Raw genomic sequence first — 27,785 nt, 5'->3', positions numbered from 1 at the left:
ACAGCGCATGCGCAGACCTCATGCGGACTAGTATTTATTTTAGCGTCTTGCTCCAGTCATGCCGCCCATGTAACACATCATTATTGAAAGAAACGCGCTTTTTATCAATTCATTCACATTAAAAAGTGCAGTTTAGCTCTTGTCTGAAATGGCGAACGATGGAGCGAAGTTGTCTAAAAATCTCCTGCGAATGAAGGTAAGAAGCATCAGAATCAGCGCTAATATCCGGAGTCATTCAGTGACGAGCCTTTGATTGACATTGTAATAAAATGTCTTCATGTTGGAGAGATGTTTTGGGTCTCGTGGTGTTGCTGAACGCAGTGTTGTAGGTCAGTCACGTGCTCTGCAGTGACCTGTGTGTGTGTGTGTGTGTGTGTGTGTGTGTGTGTGTGTGTGTGTGTGTGAGAGTGAGAGAGAGAGAGAGAGAGAGTGTGTTTTATATTTTATAAGGACACAGATTTGTATAATGACACTGGTATTACGACGTAAACATGAAGTGTGTGTGTGTGTGTGTGTGTGTGTGTGTGTGTGTGTGTGTGTGTGTGTGTGTGTGTGTGTGTGTGTGTGTGTGTGTGATTGATGGTAGGGCTAGTGTGTGTGTGTGTGTGTGTGTGTGTGTGTGTGTGTGTGTGAGTGATGGGTAGGACTAGTGTGTGTGTGTGTGTGTGATGGGTAGGTTTAGGGGTAGGGGGATAGAATGTACAGTATAAAAACCATTAGGCCTATGGTATGTCTTCACTTAGATGGCAAAACAAACCTGTGTGTGTGTGTGTGTGTGTGTGTGTGTGTGTGTGTGTGTGTAGTTCATGCAGAGAGGGTTAGATGCTGAGGCGAAGAAGCTGCTGGAGGAGGAGGAGAAGAGGATCATCAGCGACGATCACTGGTTCCTGGATCTGCCTGAGCTCAAGGCCAAAGAGTGAGACTTGACACACACACACACACACACACACACACACTCACACACACACCGACCGTCCTCCTCAGAAAAGGGTTTGGACTCTTAAAGGGACAGTTCACCCAAAAATGAAAATGCTGTCCCTGTTTCTTTCATCTGCTGAACACAACAGTTGTGTGGCTCTCCATTGACTTGCGTAGTATTTTTTTTGTTTCCTGCTATGGAGGTCAATGGATATGTTGACGGCACAACTGTCTGGTTACCATCATTCGCAAACATATCATCATTTGTGTTCAACAGACGAAAGATACTCATACAGGTTTGGAAAAACTTCAGGGTGAGTAAATGACAGCATTTTCATTTTAGGGTGAACCATCCCTTTAAGTCACAAAATCTATGGAAGCCCATTTCTACCCCATAAGAAGAGAAACACAATTGCTTTAAGTCATAATTACGATAAAAGTCTTAAAGGAACATGTCACTATTTTTGAATATTTTCATTTTCCGGCTCCACTAGAGTTAAACCGCTGAGTTTGGCCGTTTCGAATCCATTCGGCCGATCTCTGGGTCTGGCGGGAGAACTTTTAGCTTAGCTTAGCATAGATCATTGAATCTGATTAGACCGTTAGCATCTCGCTCAAAAGTGACCAAAGAGTTTCGATATTTTTATAATTTAAAACTTGACTCTTCTGTAGTTGCATCGTGTACTAAGACCGACAGAAAATGAAAAGTAGAACATTCAAGTGATTTTACACCATTCAATAACATCAATATGGAAAACATGGCACTTCAGTGCTCGCGAGCTGTTTTCTGTGACGCAGCGAGCCGATCCGCGTCTCTGACGAGCCCTGGAGCCAGATCACTTTCATTTGCGTCTTCATTTAAACTTTGTCAATTGTATGCGTTTTAAAGCTACACTGTGTGATATTTTCCCCCATCTAGTGGTGAACTTGTATATGACCATCCAGTGAATATTAGTTTCTCTTCCTCTCAATTCCGATTTCGTTTCAACTCCTACGGTGGGCGATTTAGTCCAAGATTAACATGGCTTCCAGTTTGACCTCGTCCACATTCGACACGGTGCCTGTGGGATATTCTGTGCGCAGTGGGATGGTTGGAACTCAACTGGCCTAATTATTCGGCTAGAAAGAACTGCAGCTAATCCAGAGTGAACTTTGATGATAGTAATGTTTATTCAGTCATCCAATTGCAAAGCATAAACAGGTTTGCGTGGATATGTACATAAATGCGGTTTCTGTGAGAGAACAAATAAGGATGGTAAATATATATGATAATGACATGACAGAAGATACACAGTTAAGAACTGTATAACTATACTTATAAGTTACATTTGTATAATGTAACCGTAAACCAGAGCTTATTGTACCATATATAGGCGCTAAATGCAGCTGCATTAAAAGGAGCTGAGCTGCCGCTGCTGCTAACAAGCGGTGTCGGGTTATCAAAGTGTGTGCGCAGCTTTAGCACTGCAATATGCCGATCAGACCTGATACATATTTCCATCAACATACATTACAAGCAAATATTTTCTATAAACGAATAAACATTGTTGATAACAAAATAACTGAATGATTATTCAAATAGGTGAGCATTACGCTATTGTATGTTGACACAAAAATACTTCTGAGGTGACATCAACTGAATTACGCGATGACACACTCTGAAACACATCTACAATGACAATAACTATTATTACTCACGGAGTTATTAACGCACAGAAATACCACACAAGGAAAAACAGACTTTTGAGGAATAAACAAGCCAGGAAAACTCCGTATAACTCTGTTACTGGAGCTGCTGAGATGAAAACTCTCTGCACATGCACCAGACAAGTCTGAACAAGTTGACGCGCACATGCGCGAGGCAGAGAATTTTGTACAGTGCCATCGAGTGTTAAAACCGGTTAAAACGTGAAAGGCGAAGCTTGAATTTACGGGTATGTCCCTCTTTGGCTAATGTACTTTCAAGATGGAGGGGCAACATGGCGACCACCGTTAGATCCCATTACCTTATGTATTTTCAATGGCATATTATAAACTTACGAGAATACTTTATTACTTAAAAGAAGTAAATATACATTAATGAGCACATATATTTTTGAAAGAACTAAGTGTTTTTAGCTAAGAATAGACTAAAAAAGTTACACAGTGTAGCTTTAACTAGTGGTGGGCATAGATACATTTTTAAAAAAAATCTATATTAATCTCACTGTAATCTTGGATTTAATCTAGATTAAAATGGCTCATTTGAATTCTGCCGAAGGCATTCAGAATATATGTGCTCGTAAGTGCTTGTTTGTCTTTTTGTAGTTTGAATAATAAATAACTTCTGTCCCTTTAAGACCTGACGCACGCATGGATCCCAAACACTGTTCCTGTGAGCTGGTTATGACTGCGTTTACGTTAAAACTCACCAAGATGGGCATTGAGACATTTTTGAGTGTATTTGACCTAGGGATGCACGGTATACCGGTACTGGGAAAATACCGGTATATATTTTATTTCAATCGGTACGATATCATGATTTTGCTAATTTCGGTATATGCTGCTGTTCTGAAGTTCACCGCTAGATGGCAGCGCGCTACCCAAAATGACGTGAAACCAGCAAATTTGCCAACAGAACAAAATTAAAGCAGCAGTTGACTTGTAAGAGATCGACAGGTGAGTGCATAATTCAAACGGTCTAATTTAGACATTTATTTTCTTTCAACACTGATCAACACATACATAAGATCGTATCGTTTAAATATCATGAAATCTCCAGCGTTCGTTTCAACCAGTGATGTTTAGATTTCATAATATTTGCACGCATACTATTGCACTATTTACATTCGCGAAAGACATAACCAACTGTGTTTATGTGACTACTCACTAAAGATGGACATTTTTGACATAATTGGGTGTGTATTTGAAAGTAAAAACAACTTAATTTGGAATGCGCGAGCACTTTAGGCTTGTCTGTTTGTTGTTGGTGTGAGCGCAAAGAAAACTCTCCCTCTCAAAGAGCTCCCATATGTATTACGAAATGCTATAAAATCGCTTGCATGTTCAAATTGGCGAGGTTTAAAAAGACGTGGGCAGTGATTTCCGTCAGCTCTCCCGCAACGGAAGCGAAAGTGTTGAATCTGAGCGCGCAGATTGCTTTTATAGTGCATGTGTGATGTCTTTTGAAGCCAGAAGCAAATTGCTGATTTTGAGAGAATGGAGACGCGCAGTATTGCTGAAATGACTTACAAGAAAGTTTCCAAATGCCTGATTTGATGTGATTTAATCTTTGTTGATTGATTTAATAATAAACATTTGCGGAAATTTCCCGCTTCATAAACCCAAAACTTGCGAGAGTGAGTAAAATTATGCGCAATACCCGCATCAAAATTCAGACCCTGTATGGTATCGATTTAATATCGGTACTTCGGTATTAGACTGTGGTACCGTACCGAAGACAAAATTGTGTTATCGAGCCATCCCTAGTTTGACCATTAATAAACTGGAAAAAGGAGCTCATTTTTGCACTTGTATGTCAGAGGCGGCTTTATTACGGTATGTGTGTGTGTGTGTGTGCGCTTCAGATGCAAGCGTGAAATCTGTGGGAATTGGTAGAATTAACGTTATGTGCCACCCCGCGTGAAATTCAGACAGGTCACTCCAACACTAACAGGCTGTCATGAGGAAAAGTCCAGCAGAACACGCGTTCGCCGAGAGGGTTAACCGACTGAATGAGAGGAGGCGGGTGTGTGTCAGCTCGCTGTCGGTCAGAGAGGAGAGCGCAGCTGATATCAATACTGTAGAAAATGAGTATCCTTTCAGATATTTCAGTATCGATACATATCGAAATATGGATATTTTTGACAACACTAGTAGGCACACACACAGGTTTGAAGACTCGTTCTCTCGCCCCTACAGTGCACTTCGGCTAGGTGTACATCCGCACTAAACTATCAAGGTGAAAGTCATCATAGCTTGCGTAGTATAGACTAGGGATGAAACGATTACCGGTTTCACGATAAACCACGATCAAATTTAGTGACTGTTAGTAATATTGTATAAAATTTAATTAGCATTAAATCCGCGTGTGATTATCACGATTGTGAAAACTCGCGGTAAATCTTGTCCAGTCAGCGTCAGTCTGGCGCAGCGCATCGCTGTTTTCTGAATGAGAAGAAATGGCAGTGACAGCGCCGGGAGATTTTTCAGCCTCTAAAAGGACCAAATCTGAGGCGTGGTCATATTTTGGCTTTTACAAAAGTCCTGAGGGAAACTTAATCGAAGATGGTCACCCTGTCTGCAGAACATGCCAGAAGAAAGTCACTGTAATGGGGAAAACACTTCAAAACTACGAACGCAAGGCAAGTGGACTTTGACCTCAATACCAAAACTACGTCTGAGAAATAATAACGTGAAGCGAACAAATTCAGACAAGACTAGGGGGACATTTAAGGGATAATCAGGGTTTGACATTAACAACCACCATTTGCGGGTGTAACGTTATTTCGGCTGCACACTATAGCCACTCTGGCGGTTGAACTTATTATAGTCTTCTCAAAAGCCATCTGTTATAATCGCGTTGCGCATTATAACCACTCACACGTGTTTATATTGAGTTTATGAATGCAATGTTTCATAATCAGAGGCGTTCAGATTAGCCGGAGTTTTGTTCACAGCGCGCGCCGCTCACACGCTGAAATATACACTCAGATCAGAGATTCTGGAATCAGGAGATTCACTCATCATACAGTGGATGACTGTTTTTGTTCTATTTCAGCAGCGAAAATAGTTTCAAACAAACACAGCAGAACCACAGTTTTATGGGACCGAATTTAGGGACCGTCTCTAAAGTTACACACAACATTGGTAATGTTATACACGTTTCAAACTTCAATATCATTTGAAGAGAATGACAGTCATAAAACTGACTGTAAAGTGATCATCTAGGTGTCAGGTATGATGCACACATTTTGATATTTAATAAAATAAACTGTCAAATCATATGGAAATATGGATATGCATTATTTCACTAGGATACTGTTTGAGCTCTTACACAAAACATGCTAGATTGAAATGCATCATTGCTGAACACTGATGAGAATATTGCTTGAGAATATATTTTACAGAGATAATATTAGAGATTATATTTTCGTCAAATTATTATTATTTATGCGTTATGCGTTGCTATTGACGACAGCCATTATAAGGAAGGCAATCCCACAGAATAGAATCTATCTTAAAAAAAAGTGCATAGAGCTGCTTGATTTATTTGTTGTTTGTTGATTTTCAAATCTAAAGGTGTGCAATAAAATCATTTAATGCACAGGCAGTTCCAAGTCAGATGAATCCTTGTTCTATATTAATGCGCTGTTTTCATTTCAGGTGTGTTTACACAGAGCACTGTAGTCGGTTTAAAAGTCTGAATGAAAATGCTGCATATAAACACTGCTTTCATAAGGATACACACACTTTTCTGAAGTGTTAAACTTTTTATTTTGTAACAAGTTAGGAAGATAATGTTGGAATAATGACACAGACATAGCCTGGCTACGCCATCTCATCTGACAGCGTTTTTTTCCCAGGCACTTTCTACTGCGCCTGACAGAAGAATTTATTTTTCTGAGGTGTTTCTTAAAGTAGTGATGCACCGATCATGATTTTACATGGCCGATACCGATTATTTTTTTTATTTAAAAAAAAAAAATTTTGTACACAATAAAATAATGAAAGTATACATGAACAAGATGTTTGTTTGGTATTTAACAGGCTAAATTGGCTTTTGGCTAATGAAAACAAATTCGCAATCTGAAATTAACAGGAAATTGAATTGGAAATGAAAAGGCTGAAAGGTGAAATTAAAGGCAACAACTGCATATTCTGCAATCCAAACAAAGATGTTACTTAAATCAGCATTTGTTTTTAAATTCAGTGTAAGGAAAAAAAGTATTTTCCAGTGAAATTCAATAAAACCAAAGTATATAATGGTTTCAAAATGTTAAATCAAATAATGTTTAGTGCAACGAAAAAAACTAAGATGCCACAGCAGGTGCTTTTTAAATCAAATTAAGTACCAATTAAGTATTAATGTAATTAAGGTAAAATAAAAGGTAACACTTTAGAATAATGGTCATTAGTTAACATTAGTTAATGTATTAACTAACATGAACTAACTATGAGCAATACATTTGTTACTGTATTTACTCACACGCGTCACTCGCATTCAGAGAGCATGGATCGCGCTACACATTCATGAGCACAGAAACTTGTTATTAACGCCACCCGCGACTTTTAGCAATAAAATAGCTAAGTTACTGGATCACTATATTTCTCAGCAACGATGGGGTTACAGCGCTATTTTTCAGTAATAAACCCACATCTTCGTTAAGAGAGACGCTGAACAGACGCAGTCACACAGGTACGACTCATATTAATCCAAATAAATGCTATAATCCATTCATTCAAATAAATGTAATCTTACGCACTACTTTATCTCTGTGTCTGATTCAAAGAAGGCAGAAAGCTAGATCTAACGAGCCGTAACTGACGAAACTAACTGACAAATATTGCTCTGCAAACATCAATAGTAGCTTTAAGTTGTCAATGTTTAGTCAGTTGTCAAGAGGCTGACCTCTTGTAACCAAGTAGCTCCTTTTTAGGGACTAAGTGGTTATCGGAGGCTGACATGCTGCTCTTCGTGTATACTCTGACAGGTGTTGTTGTTGTGCGCGCTAGGGAACGTAAATGCGCCATCGCGTCGCTATATCATTGATATCGCGATATGACACTTTTTTTTTTTTTTTTTTTTTTTAAATCATGTAAAAATGTATACCGGTATTATCGTGGACGGTATGCTTTGGCACATCCCTATTGTCCAGCCCTAATACAACGCACCGCTTCACAACTAATAGAGAGACGGGATGACTAATTCACACTCGCAGTCTCTCTCATTAATGCATTCAAATAACTGTGCTCTCTCACGGTGCTAATTTATTAACCCTTAATCGTCCCTCAAGTAGGGTTTACGTTTGAGTCCCTTGGGGTCAGATAGACCCCAAACTTTTACAGAGCGATTGCATAAGGAAATATACATTTTTTACATGGAAAACTATATATCATTTTTTTTTATTTACTTCTCAACTATACATTTATGCTGTGTTTTTGTGGGTATTTGGTAGTTTTTGACCTATTTACTGCACAAATACTTAACTATGTCATAAATTGGCTCATTAAAAATTATTTTTTAATGAAAAAATCACTTGAATGATGATCTTAAATAAATATAAATAGTTTTTGGACATTGCTCTATGTGTTAGGGATAGAATACCGCCATCTGTAGGTTTGTGGAAAAACTTTAGGAATTATAGTTAAAGAGAAAGAGAGTGCAATGACCACATTATCCATTAGAGATCCATAGGGAAGTTTTGCAAGAGTTAAGCTGCCTTTCATCTTTCTTTTATTTGCCCTTTTCCCTCTCTTTCTCATGATTGTTCCATGTTGCATTTGTGCTCTAGTATTTGTCCTTCATTTATGTATGAAAATCTTTCAGATTTATGCCAGTTTTGTTGATTTTATTAGCCAATTTCAATAAAAATACTCTGTTGCAGTCGCACACGTGTGTGTGTGTGTGTATGAGAGTTCGTTCTACTTTGTGTTTATGCTCTAGGACCAGACCTTAATATAAATGTAGAAATTTGCAGATCTATACTGGATTTAGTTTAAAAAATTTGACAAAAAAAGTGAAAAGTTTTTTTTTACACTTTCCCATTCATTTTCAATGTGGGGTCAATCTGACCCCGAGGGACTTAAACGGTAAAACATTTTTTACACACCTTTAGAACAACCAAATCAAGCCCAGATTTTTTGTGCATGTTTAGATAGATTATTTAGGAAAAGTCACAGAGTCTCATGACCCTGAGATGAAGGGAACACTTTTTAAAAATGGAGGAAAAGTCCAGTGGGGTCAGCTGGACCCCAAGGGCCGATTAAGGGTTAAAGAAATATCCCACATTTTTAATAGTTAAGCATATTTACAGTATATACCTTGTCAGTGAACTAATGAGGGCAAAAAATAAATAATCGCTCCTTAATCGTAATCGAGGTTTTGATTTCAGGTCATATCGTCCAGCCCTACAAAATTCCTTGTCCTACATATTTTTGTGTGTTAATGCCATCTTTTGTCATGCATGATTTATTAAACTCTCCCTCTGTAATTGAATGAATCATATCATCAAGCGTATCAGAATACAAAATAACTGGGAGATTTTATTCCGACCAGAAACCACATCATTGAGGAGAGAAGTTACGTTCCCTGCGAGGATTTGGTTTATGGCCGAATGTCGTTCAAAGGCTTCAATCCTGACGTTGAGGTACAGATTCTCTAATCTTTTATAGAAGTGAGACCACAAGTTTGCTTCCATTTTTTATGTACTTGCTCGAATGGAATTTCGTTAATTTAACTAATAAATGCCTTGGTTATATTTGAGTTACCTGGAATCTGACATATTTATTCATTGTATGTGATGATGCATGTAAAATATGATCTTCTCTAAATACCATTGAACGTTTATTTACCACAACATTGAATCCCTTGTAGAAATTAATGCTGCTAATGAACGCACCCAAAGAGGAAGAGGAGGATGAAGATGAGGACGAAACTGTGAGCAGAATGGAAACCGATATTACAGACGAAGAGATGGCCAGAAGGTGAGAGAGGAAATGATGTCATACTAAAGGAGATGTCTATAATGTACTGTGAGCGAAAGACATTGATTCATTTATTTATTTATTTTCTTTCAGATATGAAAGTTTGGTTGGGAGCATGAGAAAAAAGTTTGCCAAAAAACGAGATCGCTCCGCTATTACTAAGAAAGAAGAGGATGTCAACTGCAACGTTGTTGATTATCAACCCAAAAGGGCGTTCATGAAGCCTCAGGACTGAGACCTTTTGTACAAAACTATTTTTTTATTCAATGGACATTTTATTCAAGGGACAAGTTTTAAAAAAAAAAAAAGGTTTAGTGTCAACAAATGCATTGTTAAAAGATCATATTTTTATGGAAAAGGTACTAATGTATGGATTTTTTTTTTGAATATCCTAAGATGTGATATCTAAGTTTCTTCACAATTAAATGAACCATCCTAAAAATTTTACAAACCTGACCTGGATGTGACGACCAATTCTTTGAAAACTGCTGAGATCTCAGTGGTGCCATTTATAGTAGTAAATAACCATTAAAGGCCCTGAAATACTCACGGCCAAGTTCTTTTTCCTTCTTCACTTAGGGGTAAAAAGACATTTGAAATGGGCGAGGGTGAACACCCAGCACCACCCGTCTCCAGCGTGATGACTCCGATCTTTCGAATATTCTTATCTAATAATTGCCTCATCGACACGGCAATCCTCAATAAACCCGTCTCCGGTGTGATGACTCCGATCTTTCGAATATTCCAATCTAATAAATTAGGGATGGCGAAAACTAAACATTTTCTTGACCGACCACCGAGCCTCATTAGCCGGTTGAAACCGATTAGTTTAAAATATGCTGCGCTATTTGAAAAAACAGCTGCGAGCCGCGCCAGCAATTTCGCAACTCTGTCGCATCTCTCTGCCGCTCTGCCTCCCGCTCTCACGCCGCATTCACACAGGGTGTCGCGTCAACGCTTCTCGTTTACTTTGAATGGGTGACGTCATGCGTTGCCGAACTGAATTGCGGGACACACACACTGTCCCGGCGCCGCCGCCTGCCTTCCACTCACGTCACTTTTTTTAAAATCCCCTACAGCGCGAAACATGAGTCCCGCAAACACGCCGCCGAGATCGGAATATTCAAGGTGATCGCGTTGAAAATAAAGGCATTTGTGTAGCGTTAGAAGCTCATTTGAAACATTGCCGCGGCTCATTTAAGAAAATGACAGCTCCGAAGAGACGCCACTTTAGTTCGAGGAAGTGCTAACAATAATAATGAAAGACGATGATCAACACCTTATGCGTTACCACTGAAATGTAGATGTAATATATTTCCAAATGTAAGCCCATCTTATGCGGAATGTTGTCTAATAGACTGCAACACGATAAAACCAATGGATAAAACAGAACCTTCAGAAAGCGTAAAAGACGCACCGGCCAAGGCAGGTCTAACTCACTGTGTGCCTTCTAATTAAGCACTGTATCACACAAGTTGCGACTTACATCTGTGTCGTTCTTTTTTGTGAAATGGTCCCACACACTACTTTTCTTTGCACGCTTCATACTGTCGTCTGCCCTGGCTCTAACCTCAAACCTTGTGAGTGCGCAAACCCAAACGCTGTGACCTCACGCCAAATGTTTTTATTGGTTTATTAAGTACAAACAGTCGAGTTATGAAATATTGAGTGTGAGGGATTTGTTCACTTCACACAAAAAGATTTTGGAATGAGATGGCTAACTGTAGTAGCGTTTAGTCCACTGTCTATAATAGCCTAATTTAGAGATCACTTCTTTTTTTTTAACCGACAACTTTGATCGGTTAACGTTGATACGGTCAACCATTGGTCAAACGGTCATCGGTTAACATCCCTATAATAAATACCTCATCGACACTGCATCCTCAATAAACCCGTCTCCGGTGTGATGACTCCGATCCTTCGAATATTCTTATCTAATAATTGCCTCATCGATACGGCATCCTCAATAAACCCGTCTCCGGTGTGATGACTCCGATCCTTCGAATATTCTTATCTAATAAATGCCTCATCGATACGGCATCCTCAATAAACCCGTCTCCGGTGTGATGACTCCGATCTTTCGAATATTCCGATCTAATAAATGCCTCATCGATACGACATCCTCAATAAACCCGTCTCCGGTGTGATGACTCCGATCCTTCGAATATTCTTATCTAATAATTGCCTCACTGACACGACATCCTCAATAAACCGTCTCCGGCGTGATGACTCCGATCATTCGAATATTCCGATCTAATAATTGCCTCATCGACACGGCATCCTCAATAAACCCGTCTCCAGCGTGATGACCCCGATCCTTCAAATATTCTGATCTAATAATTGCCTCATCGATACGGCATCCTCAATAAACCCGTCTCCAGAGTGATGACTCCGATCTTTTGAATATTCCGATCTAATAATTGCCTCATCGATACGGCATCCTCAATAAACCCGTCTCCAGTGTGATGACCCCGATCCTTCAAATATTCTGATCTAATAAATGCCTCATCGATACGGCATCCTCAATAAACCCGTCTCCGGTGTGATGACTCCGATCCTTCGAATATTCTTATCTAATAATTGCCTCATCGATACGGCATCCTCAATAAACCCGTCTCCGGCGTGATGACTCCGATCTTTAGAATATTCCGATCTAATAAATGCCTCATCGATACAGCATCCTCAATAAACCCGTCTCCAGCGTGATGACTCAGATCTTTCGAATATTCCGATCTAATAATTGCCTCACCGATACGGCATCCTCAATAAACCCGTCTCCAGTGTGATGACTCCGATCTTTTGAATATTCCGATCTAATAAATGCCTCATCGATACGGCATCCTCAATAAACCCGTCTCCAGTGTGATGACTCAGATCTTTCGAATATTCCGATCTAATAATTGCCTCATCGATACGGCATCCTCAATAAACCCGTCTCCAGTGTGATGACTCCGATCTTTAGAATATTCCGATCTAATAAATGCCTCATCGATACAGCATCCTCAATAAACCCGTCTCCAGCGTGATGACTCAGATCTTTCGAATATTCCGATCTAATAATTGCCTCACCGATACGGCATCCTCAATAAACCCGTCTCCAGTGTGATGACTCCGATCTTTTGAATATTCCGATCTAATAAATGCCTCATCGATACGGCATCCTCAATAAACCCGTCTCCAGTGTGATGACTCAGATCTTTCGAATATTCCGATCTAATAATTGCCTCATCGATACGGCATCCTCAATAAACCCGTCTCCAGTGTGATGACTCCGATCTTTAGAATATTCCGATCTAATAAATGCCTCATCGATACGGCATCCTCAATAAACCCGTCTCCAGTGTGATGACTCCGATCTTTTGAATATTCCGATCTAATAAATGCCTCATCGATACGGCATCCTCAATAAACCCGTCTCCGGTGTGATGACTCCGATCTTTTGAATATTCCGATCTAATAATTGCCTCATCGATACGGCATCCTCAATAAACCCGTCTCCAGAGTGATGACTCCGATCTTTAGAATATTCCGATCTAATAAATGCCTCATCGATACGGCATCCTCAATAAACCCGTCTCCAGTGTGATGACTCCGATCTTTTGAATATTCCGATCTAATAAATGCCTCATCGATACGGCATCCTCAATAAACCCGTCTCCAGTGTGATGACTCCGATCTTTTGAATATTCCGATCTAATAATTGCCTCATCGATACGGCATCCTCAATAAACCCGTCTCCAGAGTGATGACTCCAATCTTTAGAATATTCCGATCTAATAAATGCCTCATCGATACGGCATCCTCAATAAACCCGTCTCCAGTGTGATGACTCCGATCTTTTGAATATTCCGATCTAATAATTGCCTCATCGATACGGCATCCTCAATAAACCCGTCTCCAGTGTGATGACTCCGATCTTTCGAATATTCCGATCTAATAATTGCCTCATCGATACGGCATCCTCAATAAACCCGTCTCCAGTGTGATGACTCCGATCTTTTGAATATTCAGATCTAATAAATGCCTCATCGATACGGCATCCTCAATAAACCCGTCTCCAGTGTGATGACACTGATCTTTCGAATATTCCGATCTAATAAATGCATCATGGATACGGCATCCTCAATAAACCCGTCTCCGGTGTGATGACTCCGATCTTTCGAATATTCCGATCTAATAATTGCCTCATCGATACGGCATCCTCAATAAACCCGTCTCCAGCGTGATGACTCCGATCTTTCGAATATTCTTATCTAATAATTGCCTCATCGATACGGCATCCTCAATAAACCCGTCTCCAGTGTGATGACTCCGATCTTTCGAATATTCCGATCTAATAATTGCCTCATCGATACGGCATCCTCAATAAACCCGTCTCCAGCGTGATGACTCCGATCTTTCGAATATTCTTATCTAATAATTGCCTCATCGATACGGCATCCTCAATAAACCCGTCTCCGGTGTGATGACTCCGATCTTTTGAATATTCCGATCTAATAATTGCCTCATCGATACGGCATCCTCAATAAACCCGTCTCCAGTGTGATGACACTGATCTTTCGAATATTCCGATCTAATAAATGCATCATGGATACGGCATGCTCAATAAACCCGTCTCCAGTGTGATGACACTGATCTTTCGAATATTCCGATCTAATAATTGCCTCATCGATACGACATCCTCAATAAACCCGTCTCCAGCGTGATGACTCCGATCTTTCGAATATTCTTATCTAATAATTGCCTCATCGATACGGCATCCTCAATAAACCCGTCTCCGGTGTGATGACTCCGATCTTTCAAATATTGCGATCTAATAATTGACTCATCGATACGGCATCCTCAATAAACCCGTCTCCAGTGTGATGACACTGATCTTTCGAATATTCCGATCTAATAAATGCCTCATCGATACGGCATCCTCAATAAACCCGTCTCCGGTGTGATGACTCCGATCTTTCAAATATTGCGATCTAATAAATGCCTCATCGATACGGCATCCTCAATAAACCCGTCTCCGGTGTGATGACTCCGATCTTTCGAATATTCCGATCTAATAAATGCCTCATCGATGCGGCATCCTCAATAAACCCGTCTCCAGTGTGATGACTCCGATCTTTAGAATATTCCGATCTAATAATTGCCTCATCAATACGGCATCCTCAATAAACCCGTTTCCGGCGTGATGACTCCGATCTTTCGTATGTTCTTATCTAATAATTGTTTACTTGACACGGCATCCTCAATAAACCCGTCTCCAGCGTGATGACTCCGATCTTTCAAATATTCCGATCTTATATGACCCCTGACCTGTAATTTTGCCAGAATCATAATCATACACTGTTTGTTCATTGGCCAGAGGAAAACTGGCCCCCCGACTGAGCCTGGTTTCTCCCAAGGTTTTTTCCTCCATTCTGTCACTGATGGAGTTTGGGTTCCTTGCCTCTTGCCTCTCTGTTGGCTTTTGGCTTGCTCATTTGGGGACACTAAATATTCAACTATTTTACTGATCAGCTCATTTCAATTATCATAAAGTCATAATTAAGAGATGTTGGCTCGTTTTGTTGAAAATATGACTTTAAATGTCATAATAGTTAAATTAAAAGATATTAAGTCGAAAATACCACATGTTAAGTCATTGTGAGATGAACAGTTGCAATTGGGACTAGGACAACATTTGATTAAAAGTCCAAATAATGAGATGGAAAAGCTGAAATTAGAAAAAAAAAAAAAATTCAATTTTTTTTTTTTAAAGTCTAAATTATGACCAAAACACACACTAACACATTTAAGAGATGAAATCATGTTTATTTGTTAAAAAAATTCGTTTTACATTTTTTGATTTGCACTTCTAATAATATTTATATTATTATTTTCATTTTGTGCAATGTATTTTTACATGCTTTTTTACATTTTGAAATTTTTACAACAGATATTAATCAATCAAAAGCTTACTTTAGCTTTTCATCTAAAACAAAATTAATTTCCTATCATCACTGTAAAGCTGCTTTGAAGCATCGGTGTTGTGAAAAGCGCTATAGAAATAAAGCTAAGCTGACTTGACTATGTGCGTAGCTACATATGATGGTATTTTGACCAGCTGAGAACTTGTGAAGAGCTTATAAAATGTGTGAAGGAGTCAAAACAGCGGTTCTGATGCCTGTCCTGAACTGTGATGGGCAACATTGTGACTATGACAAGAAAAAAACAGCTATGCTTGAGCATTCTGTCCTTTTTAGGGTCGCATCTTTTGACATCCTGTTTTTGGTTCGTTTGCATGTCTTTGGTCTGTGTTGCATTCATATTTCATTCAAACCGCACCAGAGTTGGTTAGGAAGCGGAGCGAGACCCATCTTTTCAGTAGTCTCGGTCCATTGTTTGGTGTGCACCAGGGTTCAGATGGCAGTGTTCACACTTATTCAAATGAACCGCACTAACAGAGCAATCACACCAGGGTTTGTTTTAATCCAACCAAACATGCCAAGTGTGGACACTAAATGTGGGCAAAAGTGGACAATTCACGTGCATCACCAAACAGAAATCACAATTCTCCAAATTCTGCTGGTTGGGCATCACCAGTCATAAAGATTCGTGAGAGGATTCTGTCAGACAGGGAGGTGGGACAGTGTCTGTGGAGAAAGGGAAGAGCCCATGCTGCGGCCCCCGGGTAATAGAAGTGTTTTGGTCTCGGGGACAGTATTGCATGCTTTAAATCCTCCAGAAACGGCCCTGTGTCTGAGCTTGATGCTGAGGACATGTTGGCCAGCCGCTGCTGCATTGAGCGGATGTATTCCTCTCCGTAAGACGTCATCACTTCCTTAGGCAGACCATTGAGGATGTCCTCCTGAGCACAATTCCACTGCTCTCTGCTGCCGAAAATATCTGGAAAATGTGTTGACAAAGGTAGAACTGTATTAAAACTGCTTACAAAACCTGTCAATATATAAGTGGGTCAAATTTAACCCCAAAATCAAAACAAAAAGAAACTATATTTTTATATTTAAAGTTCCCCAGGAAAAAATGGCATTGAAGGTAAATAAATAGTGACAGAAGATTAATTTATGGGTAAACTATTCGTTTAAAGGTGTATACAGTGTTTTTGTGACGAGTCCTTTGAGTGGTGTACACTCGCATGAGATGAGGCTGTACTCAGTGGTTTTACATAAAATATGTTTTAATTATATATGGTGCCGGGGTAATGATATCGGAGTAAAGAGGTTAGGGGAACGTTCTAGGAATGTTAAAATAACATTAGGGGAACATTAAAATGACATTAGAATAATGTTCGGTTACACTTTATTTTGATAGTCCACTTTAGACATTCTACTAACTATAAGTAACTTTGCAACTACATGTCAGCTAACTGTCATTAGAGTGTTTGTAGACTGTCTGATTAATATTTACTAAAACTTTCTTTTGTTGGTCCCCCAACAGACATTCTGCTGACTATAAGTAACTTGGCAACTACAATTCAACTTATTCTACTAACCCGAACCCGAACCATAACCTACCAGTCTACTGACAGTCAACTAATACTCTAATGACAGTTAGTTGACATGTAGTTGCAAAGTTACATATAGTTAGTAGAATGTTTAAAGTGGACTCTCGAAATAAAGTGTAACCTAATGTTCTACAAAACCAAAAACTAACGTTCTATTTCCGTTAAAGGAACACGCCGACTTTTTGTGACTTTATCTTATTCACCGTATCCCCCAGAGTTAGATGAGTCCATACACACCATTCTCATCTCTCTGTGTGCCATAACTCTGTCTGACGCTCCCACCGCTAGCCTAGCTTAGCATAAAGACTTGAGGTAAATGGCTCCAGCTAGCCTACTGCTCAATAAGTGACAAAATAACGCCAACATTTTCCTATTTACATGTTGTGATGTGTACACACTCCCAGGTGGCTTCATACAGTCTCTTCACGCCCATTACTCACTTACGCCGCACTTGTCTCCCAACTCTCTCTCTCCTGTCACAGACCTCGCTAAACCACGCTCCCGCCACACTAATATAGTTATCATTATAGTTATTGTTCTTTGTGTGATTGTGCCTTTTAAGGGCTGTTCAAACCACGGACAATAACTTTAACAAAAGCTATAACTACACTGATGAGCCATTACAATATGACCACCTTCCTAACTGGTAGGACCTCCTTTAGCCACCTTCTTCCATTGCTCCATGGTCCAGTTCTGATGCTCACGTGCCACTGTTGGTGCTTTGGGTGGTGGTCAGGGGTCAGCATGGGCATCCTGACTGGTCTGCGGCTGTGCCGCCCCATACACAACAAACTGAGATGCACTGTGTATTCTGACACCTTTCTATCAGAACCAGCATTAACTTCTTGAGCAGTTTGAGCTCCAGTAGCTCGTCTGTTTGATCGGACCACACGGGCCAGCCTTCGCTCCACACGTGCATCAATGAGCCTCGGCCGCCCATGACCCTGTCGCCGGTTCTCCACTGTTCCTTCCTTGGAGCACTTTTGATAGAGACTGACCACTGCAGACCGGGAACACCCCACAAGAGCTGCAGTTTTGGAGATGCTCTGACCCAGTCGTCTAGCCATCACAATCTGGCCCTTGTCAAACTCGCTCAAATCCTTACGCTTGCCCATTTTTCCTGCTTCCAACACATCAAGTTTGAGGACAAAATGTTCACTTGCTGCCTAATATATCCCACCCACTAACAGGTGCCGTGAGGAATCAGTGTAATTCACTTCACCTGTCATAATGTTATGCCTGATCGGTGTATATACTGCTCTGTGGCACCGTTCGGTTGTCAGGTGTGCTCTAGGCTGGAGGTGGTCATAATTGAATGTCTTATCGGTGTAAAGTTTTAATGTTCTAATTCAACACCACGGCTAGAACGGATGGTTGGAATCCATCCACAATTTTGTTCCGTCTGATGAATGATAAAAAACACTGACAGCCAATCAGAATCAAGTTCAACTCCAGCTCAAGCATTTAAAGCAACAGATGACATACAAATATCACTTACAATAAACAGAATGTGCTTGATCATTGGCGTGGAGGCTAATAGTTATGGTTCCTGGTGTGAACAGGCCTTAATTCTCACTTGTTTTGAAAGCTCCAGGTTGAATGATGATGACTCTGACTCCCCAGCGTGAGAGCTCTTGTCTAATCGCTCCATTGTACATGCTCATCGCTGCCTTAGACGCCCCATAGCCTGCAAACCCAGCAAGTGGAACTTCTCCTGAAGGAAACCAATGATGGGATTGATTTCAAAGCTTTTAGAGCTTATTGGTATTTTTGACAACTTGAATTGGTTTAGGCCAGGAATGCCCAATCCTATTCCTGGACATCTACCTTCCTGCAATGTCCTGATCCAATACACCTGAAGCAGCTAATTAAGATCTTCAGGAGCACTTGATCATTACAGACAGGTGTGTTGGATCTTGGATCTGCGGGAGGGTAGATGTCCGGGAACAGGATTGGGCACCCCTGGTTTAGGCTGTATGAACTTGAGTTGAGTATTACAAAAACCTTGCATGCTTATGAAAATGCTTACCTGCCATACTGGATATGCTGATTATTCTTCCTTTTGATTGTCGTATCAGAGGCAGAAAGACTTGCGTTATCTCCACACTACCAATGAAATTCACATCTAAGTATTTTTTATACATTTTAATCGGCAGAATTTCTCCATCGCACACGTATCCCAGCACTCCTGCATTGTTCACTAGTGCCCAGAGTCCTGCCCACAAGAAATGAGTAATACACAATAACAATGCACTTGTATCTGTACATATACTAAACTTTAAACAGTAACATTTCTTTGTGAGTGTTAGTAAAACATATTGCCATTATGCTAGGGTGATGCCAGGGCATTGCTAACTTGAGTGGTTTGTACTGGATATTTTGGTTTTGGTTGCTTTGTGGCTTGTTTAAGGTATTGTGATCTACTAGGTGGTTGCTAGGGTCTCTGAGGTGTTTTAGGGGGTTGCTATGCAATCACTATGGTGTTTTAAGTCTTATGGCCTGTGCACACTGGGACGATTACCGCGTGCGCTTATCACCAGCGTTTTTCGAGACGTTTTTCGGCACGTCTTGAGTGTTCACACCCAATCGATTTTCACTGGCGATTTGCAGAGTGAACATGCAAATTCAGTAGATGGCGCTCCCGGTACACAAGGTGCACTTTACGCTTCTTACGCTCGCTTGTCACGCAGAAGAAGAAGAGAGACAGTATTTACGTGCTTGCCAAAACCATTCACACACTTTTTGCTAACTGGCAAGCAGCATTAGCATCTTCTTTGTCTACTTACTTCCTCTTCGTCGTATCAATGTGTGCTCGGCAAGACCGTTTTGTGCTTGAGCGCCACCAAGTCGTGTTTTACTGTAACTTCAGCAGCTCCAGGCACGTGAACCAAAGCGCCGATCTCATTGGTCGGCCAGTTAATACACCGCGTCAAAACAAGAAAATTAACCCAATGCGTCTTTTTTAAATGACGCTTTTACGCCTGGCGTTTTGCGCATCAGTGTGCACACTCACATTGGTGCTCTTTGTTTAGTCACGAAGTGTTAAACGTCGGCGATAAACGTGCGTGAAAATCGTCCCGGTGTAAACAGGCCTTTATTATGTCATTGTTAAGTGGTTACTAGTGTGTTCTAGGTTGTTGCTAAGTGGTTGCTAGGTTGTTATGGATAGTTTCTAGAATGTAGTAAAGTGGTTGTTCTGGGTAGATAGGGTGTTGCTAAAATGTCGCTTGGGTGTTCTGGGTGGTTGTTATGCAGTCGCTAGGGTGTTCTTTGTGTTTTTTAGGATTTCTGAGTGGCTGCTATGCAGTTACTATGTTGTTCCAGGTGGTTTTAGGATGTTAAGTGGTTAATAGGGTGTTCTGGGTGATTGCTAGGATGTCGCTAAGTGGTTGCATAGGGTTTTCTGTGTTGATGCTATGCTGTTGCTTGAGTGTTCTGAGGTTACTAGGTGGTTACTATAATTACTAGTGGGTAGTTACTATGTGATTGCCAGCTCTGGCCCTCGAGGTCCACTTTCCTCCAACCCTGGTCAATCTCACCTGCCTGTACACTCTAAAAAAAAAAGGTTCTATATGGCACCAAAAATGGTTATTGACTGGTAATCATAGAGGAACCTTTTAAAGTGCTGTATAGCACCAATTTTGGTGCTTCAGTGGTTCTTCAGGGGTTCTTTGACTAAGGTGCTATATAGCACCGCTACCATATACAGAACATGTTAAGATATGGTGCTATATAGTGGTTCCAAAAGTGGTTCCTCTATGATTACGACGAATAACCATTTTTGGTGCCATACAGAACCTTTTTTTTTTTTAGAGTGTAGCTTTCTAGTAATCCTGAAGATTTTGATTAGCTTGTTCGGGTGTGTTTGATTATAGTTAGAGCTAATGCCATTTACCTCGAAGGAGGGATGTAGAAGCTGGGAATGACGTCACACCCGAGTCGACCGCATTTCAGTACACAGGTTAAAGAACTAAGATGGACGCATCCAGGCAAACATTTGCTGTGCTTGCTCTTTCAGAATACAAACGCATAACATCCGAGGACAAACGACACACTATAAACTCAGCAGGAAAATGGATCTTAAGGGCCAGAGCTGCCCACCCCTGTTCTGAATGCTTTCTTTGTGGTGCCTATGGTGTTCTATGTTAGGGCTTCTCAACTCTGGCCCTTGAGGTACACTTGACTGCAGATCACTTTTGATCGCCCCCTGGTGGCTGGCTGCAGTATAGGACATATGTTGCACATGCTACAAAAAAAAAACGGTCTTGTGTGATGAATACATTTTCTGCAGTCAGGGCTGGACTGGTAATCTGGCGTACTGGGCATTTTCCCGGTGGGCCGATGCACTTTGGGGCCAATACAAGGTTATTTATAAATGTTTTGCATCGGACTGGCCCATCATGGAGGGACAGCGGCCCATTTTGGTTTGTCTTCTGAATTGACAGGTCAAAGCGAGAGAGACCTTCCCTCCTTCATATTAGGCGCTTGTTTGTTTTTTGAGCGCATGGGAAACTGCTGCTCTATGAAGTGATGAACGGCACTTTGACTCTGAATTTAGTTTTATACAGCCGTGTGATATGTGAACATTACAGGTTCTGTGGTGAAGCTGAAAAGAGCCGCGACCATGTAAAATACATGACGGGGTAAACTGGAAAACGCCAGTACACACAACTACAAACTTGTCAATCCAGCACCACCACACCTTTTTAATAATTTACCTTTCAGCTACTAACAGTGAAGAAATATGGTGTTTTGGCAGAAATGTATTTATTAAAAATTTAGCTATTATTACTTACTTTAAATATTGTAGAATATACATCACTTTTTCGTATTTTCTACATGTGTTTACAATATTTTTTTATGACAAATTCAATAGTTTGTTGTTATTTGTTTATTTTAGAAACCATATACCCATGGTAATAAGAAGCTTGGTTTTACCTGTGGCTACCATGATCCTACAGTTAACCCATGGTAAATTTCATTAGGGCAATTAAAGGATAATTAAACAAAACAGCTCTAAAGCCTGGATCCCATGAATTAAGGACAAAGCTTTTTTCTCTTTAAATGATTTATGAACTTTTTAATAGTTCTAATGAAATTTAATTAAATGCCAATTTCAATGAGAGCCTCGTGAAAGATAGATATCAGTGTCTTACATAAATTAGGCGTTAACTCTAAAATATTATTGTTTTTAAAGGGGGTAGTTCATGCCAAAATGTGATCATTTACTCACTCTAATGTCATTACAACCCTGAATGAAGTCTGTTTTGTTTTTTTTGTCCATACAATATTCAATGGTTGCCAAACCAAAATTGTTTGGCTGCCGACAGTCTTTAAAATATCATCTTTTGTGTTTCACAGAAGACAGTAAGTCAAACAGGTTTGGAACAACTGAAGGGGAAGTAAATGATGACAGACTTGAATAGCAGTAAATTCACTTTAATGCACCCTAGCTCAAAATCAGTTCTTTACTGTCAAGTGCATTTCTGTGTGAATATCCATCATTATTTGTCCCTGTCCTAGTTTTATTTATTGACTCGAATTTAAGGCCCTAACATTCACGAGGAACTCATGGGCCGGATGGGCTGGGTTTGTCCAGGGAAAAATGTTGTTTGAGTTGAAATATTTTCATCGTACACTTGAAATGAACATTAAGGGCTTCCGCCAAGAAAAGTTTGCAGCAAGGCTTTGAGCCAAAGATGAACAAACAAGTTCAGACTAAGGGTGACATTCAAGGGATAATAATGTATATTCATCGTACACTTATTACTAAGATTTTTTTTTTACCACATACCTGTAAATAACTTCTGGGACATATTGAATTGATAATGTTTTAATTATTACCTGTTTTTGAATCCATTTTGTACAGCGCACAAAACAATTGTCGAGATTAGATTATCAAAACAATATTATAGTAGTATTAATAGTAAACTCCTCTGATTTGACTTTCAATACAATCAAAAACAGAGACGTAAGACGCTAGTTGCATTAATGAAACGAGAGCGAGTCCGTTGCGATACATGTGTGCTGTGTTATAATGCGTTGCTATTGACGACGGAAAGAAATGCCACAGAATAGAATCTAGCTTAAAAAAGTGCATAGAGCTGCTTGTTTTTTGTTGATTTTCACATATAAAATGCATATTGTTGAAATGTTGTCAGTGTGCGCATCAGCTCTTTGTGAACACTTTCATCAAATTTTAGTGATAATATTGATAACCGTGATAATTTGGCATGATATGAAATTTTCATACTGTCCCATCCCTATATTGTATCATTGCATTCGGACCATTGCATGAATAACAAGTGTTTATGAAAAAAATTGCCTACCCTACCTTTAATTTTTTCGACAGTGGAGACTTGCTGTCCATCTTTGATACTGTCTATGGTCATGTGTGTGTTTGATTAGGGTTGGAGCTAAACTCTGCAGGAAAGTGGACGTCGACGACCAGAGTTGAGATGATCTAGGTGTTTGCTTACTGGCCCAAATCAGTGACTATGAGTATTAGTAATAATGATGCTTGCTTTCGAAAACACCACGTTCTTACCTGCTTTGCCTGTTTGGCTCTTGACGTACTGATGTGCCTGTGTGATCTGGCTGCTGTTGGTGATGTCTAACTGTAGGACGGTGAGGTTTGGAGATGCCTCTTTCTTCAGCTTCAGAGCTCCAGGACTGAGTTCATTCAGAACCCCTGCAAACACCCTCACCCCTGCACTGTCCAGAAACCTGGCCAGGTCATGACCAAAACCCGAATCACAACCTGTGCAACACACACAATCTCAGTTCCTCACGCAATCACACCGCCCTATAGACCAACATTCCATTGCATTGTGGGTAATAGTCGTCAGCTGCCACATAGTCATGTGGCAATTCATGTTTGTTTATCTCTCTAATCTAAATGGAAAGCAATCTGAGTTTAGTGACATCACAGGAATGCAGCAGTGATTTATGGTCTTCTGGGAACCAGTGAAGTTAACCATGAGTTTAAAGTTTAAAGTGCAACGGTCACTATAGGATGACAGAGAAACACAGTTCAGATTTTAAAGAAAAGAAAGATAAAAATTTTACATGGAACATTTTAGGACCATTAAGAGTTATTTTCATGATTTTCCCCCACATTTTCATTACTGTACTGCAAAAATCACAATCTGGGAACTACATTTTACTGTACTACAGTATCATTTTATTCTTTTAATGTTTTGTTTTTATTATGAGCCTAAAGGGAGAAAAACAAATACTACCATGTATAGATGTTTTAAATAAAATTCTAAATAATTTACATTTTCTTCTCAAATTACAGTTTTTAATTTAAAAAGTACTGAATTACAGTAATCTTTTACTCTATTACAGCACTGATAGTAACAGTAATGTGTATATTACATTATATATACAGTGGGGAGAACAAGTATTTGAAACACTGCCGATTTTGCAGGTTTGCCCACTTACAAAGCACGTAGAGGTCTGTAATTTTTATCATAGGTACTCTTCAACTGTGACGGAATCTAAAACAAAAATCCAGAAAATCACATTGTATGATTTTTAAATAATTGCATGACATAAGTATTTGATCACCTACCAGTAAGAATTACGTCTCTCACAGACCTGTTAGTTTTTCTTTAAGAAGCCCTCCTGTTCTCCACTCATTACCTGTATTAACTGCACCTGTTTGAACTCATTACCTGTATAAAAGACACCTGTCCACACACTCAATCAAACAGACTCCAACCTCTCCACAATGGCCAAGACCAGAGAGCTGTGTAAGGACATCAGGGATGAAATTGTAGACTTGCACAAGGCTGGGAAGGGCTACAGGACAATAGGCAAGCAGCTTGGTGAAAAGGCAACAACTGTTGGCGCAATTATTAGAAAATGGAAGAAGTTCAAGATGACGGTCAATCTCCCTCGGTCTGTGGCACCATGCAAGATCTCACCTCGTGGGGCGTCAATGATCATGAGGAAGGTGAGGGATCAGCCCAGAACTACACGGCAGGACCTGGTCAATGACCTGAAGAGAGCTGGGACCACAGTCTCAAAGAAAACCATTAGTAACACACTCCGCCGTCATGGATTAAAATCCTGCAGCGCGTGCAAGGTCCCCCTGCTCAAGCCAGCGCATGTCCAGGCCCGTCTGAAGTTTGCCAATGACCATCTGGATGATCCAGAGGAGGAATGGGAGAAGGTCATGTGGTCTGATGAGACAAAAATAGAGCTTTTTGGTCTAAACTCCACTCGCCGTGTTTGGAGGAAGAAGAAGGACGAGTACAACCCCAAGAACACCATCCCAACCGTGAAGCATGGAGGTGGAAACATCATTCTTTGGGGATGTTTTTCTACAAAGGGGACGGGACGACTGCACCGTATTGAGGGGAGGATGGATGGGGCCATGTATCGTGAGATCTTGGCCAACAACCTCCTTCCCTCAGTAAGAGCATTGAAGATCCGAAACACACAGCCAGGGCAACTAAGGAGCGGCTCCGTAAGAAGCATCTCAAGGTCCTGGAGTGGCCTAGCCAGTCTCCAGACCTGAACCCAATAGAAAATCTTTGGAGGGAGCTGAAAGTCCATATTGCCCAGCGACAGCCCCGAAACCTGAAGGGTCTGGAGAAGATCTGTATGGAGGAGTGGGCCAAAATCCCTGCTGCAGTGTGTGCAAACCTGCTCAAGAACTACAGGAAACGTATGATCTCTGAATTGCAAACAAAGGTTTCTCTACCAAATATTAAGTTCTGCTTTTCTGTTGTATCAAATACTTATGTCATGCAATAAAATGCAAAATAATTACTTAAAAATCATACAAGGTGATTTTCTGGATTTTTGTTTTAGATTCCGTCTCTCACAGTTGAAGTATGATAAAAATGACAGACTTCTACGTGCTTTGTAAGTGGGCAAACCTGCACAATCGGCAATGTATCAAATATTTGTTCTCCCCACTGTATATATACAGTATATATAATCACTGATTCTTGAGATAAGGGACAACATTTTTTTTTTAAATGTTACAAAATAAAACAAATAAAAATGAGTCCATCAGACACTAAAAAGCATCTATCCAAAAACAACGTGAAGTCTTCAGTTATGTAATACTTGTGTTCAGTAAAGGATCTAAATCATAAAATTCTCTGTTTATTTTTTCACACGATGATGAACAATCCAATTTCTAAATCCCTCCTTTTAATATTACACATATATCACCTATGTTTGATAAAATTGTTTGACATCTTAAAGATCTCCGATCTCTGTGTATTTAATTTGTTTGGCAGTTTTTCATTGTGACCTCATGCTGAGAACAGGTTAGATTACATGTGTTTCCAAGTGTAGAGTGTGCTTTTAAAGTAATACTAAAGAAATTATTTAAAATAATAAGCAATAAATGTCCTGAGTATACAAATTTCTCTTAGATGTAACTTTTTGAGTATTTTTATTGTGTTGACATTCTTACTTTTTAACATAAATAGGGCTTTTGTGTGTAATCTCAAGAATCAGTGATAGATTATTATATTATATGTATATATCTATATTATACAGATTATATTACGGTTTTATATATATATAATCAGAATCTACATAATGAATAATATTTGTATTCATTTTTAATATTTTAAAAATGATCTAAATTTACTTTGGGATTAAAAAAATATTTATATCCATTATGAGAATGAGATTTATATATTTTACTGTATTGTTTTATTACGATAATGGGAATTTGGGAGGAAATGTGCTTAATCATAAGCGTTAAACTGTCATAAAAACAATGTCACAATTCAAAAACGCCTTAATGGCCGTAAAATTGGCTTCATTTCTTAGTGCGTAGTGTTTTAATGTCTTATTTCTAACATTTGATTTGGTGGTGAAATGACTTGTTCTTGAAATGTTTCATAAGACATAATCTACTAAACTCAGTTTTGAATACCTTAATGAATGCTGACCTTCAGAACATATACAAATGTACAGAATTTAGGAGCAAACAGGGTGGTGTCTTACCTGTGATCAGTACCGCCTTGTCCAGGGTAGGCAACATGACCTCTTCTCTCCCTACATAGTGGGTCACACTACACAGCACACTCACAAGCCCCACTTTAAGAACACTTGAATGGACCAAACAGCTCAGCATCATACCAGAAACCACTAGCAGCCCCAACCACCTCGCTGACCGGCCTTCAGCAACGCGCAGGATCAGCAGCCCAACACATATTACCATGAGCAGATCATATAGAAAGCCCAGGCAGCCTTCTACAATTCCCTCCATTTCTACACAACGCACAGGAATGAAGCAGCCAATGCTATCAGGAGATCTAGAAAGGCGCCTGTGAGATTACGACCTGTCTATTGTGCTCAGCTGGTTTGATGAGTGTGTGGATCTTGTAAACCTTCACACAGAAATTAATCACACCCCTAACCAGTGCATAGCATGTTTTAGGCATGTCTGAACGTGCTTATGGCTGAAGAGTAATGCCACTGGAGGTGAATTAAATCATTGGATTATATAAGACTCTAAATTAAAGATATAAATAAAAAAAAAACTTGGATGGAAACTAACAAACTTTCAAATAAAATAATATGGGTGACAACTTAATATGTGCTTTTAACGACATAATTGAATGCATTTACGGATGAATTGCGAGATTGTACTTGCACGGCTCAAAGGTCTTCTGGCCTGGCATTTAAGGAAACGTTTGCATCT

The 27,785-nt window shown here is 39.8% G+C and overlaps 2 protein-coding genes across 3 annotated transcripts; one reads left to right on the top strand and one right to left on the bottom strand.

Annotated features, from left to right (window-relative positions):
* mphosph6 (M-phase phosphoprotein 6) lies at positions 1 to 10,153 on the top strand. The gene is made up of 5 exons (XM_079809796.1): positions 1 to 196; positions 804 to 916; positions 9,176 to 9,266; positions 9,494 to 9,603; positions 9,697 to 10,153. Exons 1-5 carry the CDS (start codon positions 149 to 151, stop codon positions 9,836 to 9,838), a joined length of 504 nt encoding a protein of 167 aa, XP_079665922.1. The 5' UTR covers positions 1 to 148; the 3' UTR covers positions 9,839 to 10,153.
* A 5,240-nt stretch (positions 10,154 to 15,393) lies between these two features.
* hsd17b2 (hydroxysteroid (17-beta) dehydrogenase 2) lies at positions 15,394 to 27,785 on the bottom strand. Of its 2 annotated transcripts, none has more exons than XM_079810437.1 (5): positions 27,086 to 27,785; positions 23,652 to 23,864; positions 19,134 to 19,319; positions 18,681 to 18,818; positions 15,394 to 16,485 (listed from the first exon to the last, which is right to left on the bottom strand). In XM_079810437.1, the coding sequence occupies exons 1-5, from the start codon at positions 27,348 to 27,350 to the stop codon at positions 16,145 to 16,147; spliced, it is 1,143 nt and encodes a 380-aa protein (XP_079666563.1). In that variant the 5' UTR covers positions 27,351 to 27,785; the 3' UTR covers positions 15,394 to 16,144. The 2 variants fall into 2 exon arrangements, with proteins under 2 accessions (XP_079666563.1, XP_079666564.1); XM_079810438.1 differs by having other exon boundaries at positions 19,134 to 19,163; positions 27,086 to 27,454.

This window comes from Gobio gobio (genome assembly GCF_949357685.1).
Source record: "Gobio gobio genome assembly, chromosome: 25".
In the NCBI taxonomy this organism is placed as follows: domain Eukaryota; kingdom Metazoa; phylum Chordata; class Actinopteri; order Cypriniformes; family Gobionidae; genus Gobio; species Gobio gobio.
This window is presented reverse-complemented; position numbering and strand designations above follow the sequence as displayed.

Bases quoted from the DNA above. Each gene is read 5' to 3' on its own strand.
- mphosph6 (XM_079809796.1), top strand. From the start codon at position 149: ATGGCGAACGATGGAGCGAAGTTGTCTAAAAATCTCCTGCGAATGAAG. The intron at 917-9,175 runs GTGAGACTTGAC...TATTCCGACCAG, and splicing joins CCTGAGCTCAAGGCCAAAGA to AAACCACATCATTGAGGAGA. The intron at 9,267-9,493 runs GTACAGATTCTC...AATCCCTTGTAG, and splicing joins GCTTCAATCCTGACGTTGAG to AAATTAATGCTGCTAATGAA.
- hsd17b2 (XM_079810437.1), bottom strand. From the start codon at position 27,350: ATGGAGGGAATTGTAGAAGGCTGCCTGGGCTTTCTATATGATCTGCTC. The intron at 23,865-27,085 runs GTAAGACACCAC...TGTGTTGCACAG, and splicing joins CAAGGCGGTACTGATCACAG to GTTGTGATTCGGGTTTTGGT. The intron at 16,486-18,680 runs GTGAGAATTAAG...CACATTTTCCAG, and splicing joins ACCTGGAGCTTTCAAAACAA to ATATTTTCGGCAGCAGAGAG.